The sequence below is a fragment of the Vigna radiata genome, chromosome 8 (genome assembly GCF_000741045.1).
Source record: "Vigna radiata var. radiata cultivar VC1973A chromosome 8, Vradiata_ver6, whole genome shotgun sequence".
NCBI lineage: Eukaryota > Viridiplantae > Streptophyta > Magnoliopsida > Fabales > Fabaceae > Vigna > Vigna radiata.
The window spans coordinates 10,760,819-10,765,644 of NC_028358.1; the positions used below are offsets into that span (position 1 = coordinate 10,760,819).

Consider the following 4,826-nt stretch of genomic DNA (forward strand, 5'->3'; position numbering starts at 1 on the left):
CCTTCGGTCCAGATTAGGGTTTGTTCTCCATTTTAGAGTTTTCCCCAATTGTTCTGGCTTGTATTCGTTCGTTTAGGGTTTTCTAACATTTTCTTCGATTCATTCTCTGTTTCGCTCTCGATCTTGAGTTCATCTCATTATTTCCCCATTTTTCGTTTGATGTTTCATTTCTATTTTTTTTGTTTATAGCTAAAATTTGTAGATTTGGTGTTTCTGTGCAGTGGATCATCTGGTAAATAATGCAGGAATCGGTGGTAAAAAGCCTGTAACTGTAGAGAATATGCGTGATGTTTCTGAATACACTGCAGTTATGGTAAGCCATGAGATGGATTCGAAATATTATAGTGTAATTTAAAAAATATTACTAAAATTGTTTATCATGTGATATATAAAATTTGGTTAGATTATTTGTTAGGATGATTCAGTGAATGAACTGTGTTAGAATCTGTAAAACAAAAAGTAGTTTTAAAAGTTTGTGTTATTATTNGCAGGATGTGAATTTTTGGGGAGCAGTTAATGCGACATTATTTGCAATCCCACATCTGAAAAATAGCAAAGGGAGGATCATAGTGATTGCTTCAGTTGGCGGATGGTTCCCACTACCACTGATAAGTATCTATAATGTATAAACTCTGGATATTCAATTAAGAATTGTGGAAACATCTTTTTGAAATAGTTTGAAAGTATGGAAAATATATTTTTGGAAGTTATGTTGTNGAAGATAAAATTGAATTGAATGAAACTGTTACTAATTGTGATGGTTTGAATGGTAACTACAGGCGAGCAAAGCAGCAATAACAAACTTCTTTGAGACTATGAGAATGGAATCTGGCACTGCTATCGGCATAACAATTGCCACGCCCGGTTTTATCAGGACAGACCTTACATTAAAGGCCAAATTTGAATTGAAGGTTTACATTAAAGACCTTACTGCAGAAATTGTTNTGGGACACGATATCTTTTGTTCAAATATATGATANGAGATCATCATCTTTTAAGTAATCTTTTCCTATTTTGATAAATTTTTACCTTTCAAGAAACCTTGACATAACAGCTACCACTTTAATTTATTCATAAACTTAGTACCTATGATTCTTGCATATGTTCCATTTATATCTNTTTAGTATAACTTTTGCTAAAAGATGTATCACGTTTTCTATTTGATAGCTGATAAATCATACATGTGAGACTGCTTTGTTTGATTGATGTCTTACCATGAGGAGATATTTAATTTTACATAGCTGTAAGAATAGGGGTTCATTGGTATTATCATGTGTGCCAGCTTTCATTTCGCTTTTCTTTTATACTTAGCTTTGTTTCACCTAATTCATTGACTGCTTAAAGTTTCGTATAAACCCAATGCAAAATCATGGCAGATGACAGTTCTTATCTTACAAATGTTGCACATGCAGAGATACAGTTGNAATCCACATTAATTGGTATTGATAGAGATATGCTTGATTGTCCCTTTCTCTTACATATTTATTTTGTGTATTTTGATTAATTGAGAACCTATAAGTACTAGAATTTATGGTAAATTAGCTAGGTGACTGTTATGACAGTGACAGATATATGTAAGCCAGAATAATAAGCAAGTAAAGAAAACTTGGCTTGGTTAAAGATTGTAAAAGTTAGTGTTTTCTTTTTGGTGTAATATTGTGAGTTTTGAAAACAATCTCCATCCTTTATGATAACATTTTAAAGATTTCCATAGTCATGCTACCATCCTTTATGATAACACATTGTATTGAACGAGGAGGTATTTTTTACCCTTTTTTTTTTTTTAGTTCAAAAGTTCAGTTACTATTTATTTATCCATTGCATATTATCTTGTAAATTTTCATGAAATTCTGGTTGTGATTGGTGTATGACGGGATTTTATCATCATTCCTCTTCTACACAACATCTTTGTATTCTAGTTTTTGGTACTCAGACTTTATGTGATGGGTTTAATATCTTATTTCTCCATTTCCACACTTGAGTCTATCAAGATTAATAGGTAGAAACTTGCANATGAAAAAGAACATAAGGGTTGGAATAAATATTGACAATTCAGGTTGGTTAATTATATTTTCACATTTTCTATTTTCCTACTTCTTTCTTAAAATATTGAAAACTCTTATGGACCTGGGAGGTCATTTTTAAGCAGGAAAGGTCTTCTAACAGTTTGTCATGTTGGATTAGTTTCATCTTCACTGCTGGTAAATTGTTGAACACTTATTATTATTATTTTTCTTTTTTAAAATCAAGTTTGTTAGTAAATATAAACTTTNTGGCTGCTCAAAAACACTGAGTAGAACATAGGCTAGATTCTTTTTTATTATAAAAACAAGCAATTCTTTATATGGTCTCCTANCATTATATGAGAGTAGATGTTGCTATGCTACTATGTACAAGTGTCCATTAATTGAGGAATTTACTACAAGAATACGAGAGCAGAGGTTGCTAGAAAGTACTACTTTGACCAATAAATCCTCCAATTATCATAGGGATGCTTGACATATATGTCAGCTAACTGTAATGTTATTAATATTGGTTGAAACTCCAATTCTACAATCCTTTTTAGCATATATAATGGCATTAAATTGATTTGTTCTACTAAGTCAAAAATTGCCTTACCCACTATCGAATTCTNTAATTGATGTGCTCTACTAAGTCAAACATTTTCCTAGTAGGGTATAGAGTTTATACACATAAAATGGTTGTAGAACTTATCCTAGTTCAAGCATCTCTGCCAAACAGGATAAATGAGGCATTTGACAATTTTATAGAGCTGAAGATTGCAATGTATGGAGTTACAGAAAGAAGTTGGCATTAAGCTAAGATTATAGAACTTTCGGATTATATAACTATTTTAGGGGTGTTTTGGACTAAGCTTGTAATTTCATAATCAAATTAGACTAAAAAGATTTGTATTTGATTCAGCTTCTAAATTTTAGTTAACTTACTTTATCAAGAATTAGCTACAGAGTGTCTCATTGTATTTGGAATAGTGGCACGAAGAAGAAGAATCAAATCATTTTTCCATTGAAAGCGTTGCTGCCAGATTTTTGACGCATTTTAAGTGATTTTTTGCTCTTCACCACCAATTCATCTAATGTTAACGTATCTCATCTAATGATTTTACANAGTGAGGCTTAACATCTACGACAAAAATGAAAGGATGAAAGTATATTTAACATCTAATGTTTCAATTAAACTGAGAACAAAAGCTGAAGTAGGATGAAAGGATGCATNCAATCATTTGCCATGCTTGAAATGACCACAAAAAAAGAAGATGAAAAGATGTAGCTGTTAGGTTGGAAGTTGAAACATATTAGCACCACATTTGCCATGTTTAGTTGAGAAATAAGAAAGCTACTAAGATGCAAAATTTTTGTATTGCTTTGATTGACTCTGTGATCTTTCCTTTTCCAAAATTAGGAACGCTAAATGAGGAATCATCTCGTATCTCACATGACATTGTTGGTGTTGTAGATAGGACCGCAACAGAAGGGTGAAACAGATGCACATGCACGTGTGCATCTGTGTGATTAATATTGTGTTATGAGTACGGTATGATACAGTTTTACTTTTACCCTCTATAAGTTTTCTCTGTATTATTATTACCTTTCCATCTTCGAAATTGAAACATGGATGCANGTGCCTAAAATCCTTACCTTTTCCTTGGCCTCAACTCAACCCTCCAATCACTNAGGTACTCAACTACANATCATGCTTAGGATTATCATCATTTCTTTAATCATCTGTGTACATGAAAAGTGGTCTTTTTGTTTCTGTTTAACACGTGTTTTCCTTTGTTTATTACAATCTCGATCTTAGTAGTACAACCTTTGGATGTGTGTTTTATACGATTTTTGTGTTTGATTATTAAGAATGTGTCAAAGGGGTATTGGATGTATAGGAGTTGATGATGATTTTTGGTGAATCTCTCTCTTCTGCAGAAAATATATAAATGGAATGGGAGAAGAATAAGAGANCACGAGAAGATGATGGAATCGAGATTGAATCTTCTTCTGAAAGTAACATGGGTGTAAAGAAGAGAAAAGCATATGGCATAAGCTTGGCGAAGGAGAAGAAGAAGGAAATGGAAGAGGNAGATTATTTGGAGGCATGGGATTCACATTTGGCAATGGGAGTGTTTGATTTTCCTTGGCTGAAAGATNGTGTCATGTCAAAATCAGATCAATGCTTGGATTTTGAAGACAATTTCTCATCATCTCTAGAACACCAAGACACTTTATTCAAACACGCCAATGGCAATCTTCAACTCTATAAACTTCTTGAACCAGAGATGCTTCTTGAGAAGCAGAAAAATGAAATGAAAAGGCATGAAGCTTAGCGTGTTTATGGAGCCTTGCTGGTAAGATATGCTGTCACATACAGGCTCTTGCTAGTAAAAAATAGGTGCTTTCCAANTATATATATATATATATATATATATATATATATATATATATATATATATATATATTAATAATAATAATAAGTTTTATTCTTTCTTGTACATACTTTTCCTTTTGGATTGTTTTTTAAAGTTTTTTTCATATTTAAAATTTTTATTATTATTTATCTAAATAAATTTATGCTAGACAAAACTAAACATTCGACATTTCTTAGAATTTTTATTAAAATAAGAAAAAAAAAGAGTATAGTAGACCAAACAAATATCTGATAAAATATTATACTGCACGATAAAAAAATAAACTATACAGAATAAAAATTAAATAAATATATAAAATTAAAATATTAAATCATTTATATAGTTCAATATGAATAAAATTAAAATTAGTTAATTTATTTTAGCACGATAGTTTTTCAAATTT

General features: G+C 31.1%; 1 protein-coding gene across 1 annotated transcript; it reads left to right on the forward strand.

Annotated features, from left to right (window-relative positions):
* The first annotated feature begins 181 nt into the window (after positions 1-181).
* LOC106771432 (11-beta-hydroxysteroid dehydrogenase-like 2) lies at positions 182-1,679 on the forward strand. Its single transcript, XM_014657407.2, has 3 exons — positions 182-313; positions 492-623; positions 780-1,679. Exons 1-3 carry the CDS (start codon positions 281-283, stop codon positions 975-977), a joined length of 363 nt encoding a protein of 120 aa, XP_014512893.1. The 5' UTR covers positions 182-280; the 3' UTR covers positions 978-1,679.
* The last annotated feature ends 3,147 nt before the right edge of the window (positions 1,680-4,826 follow it).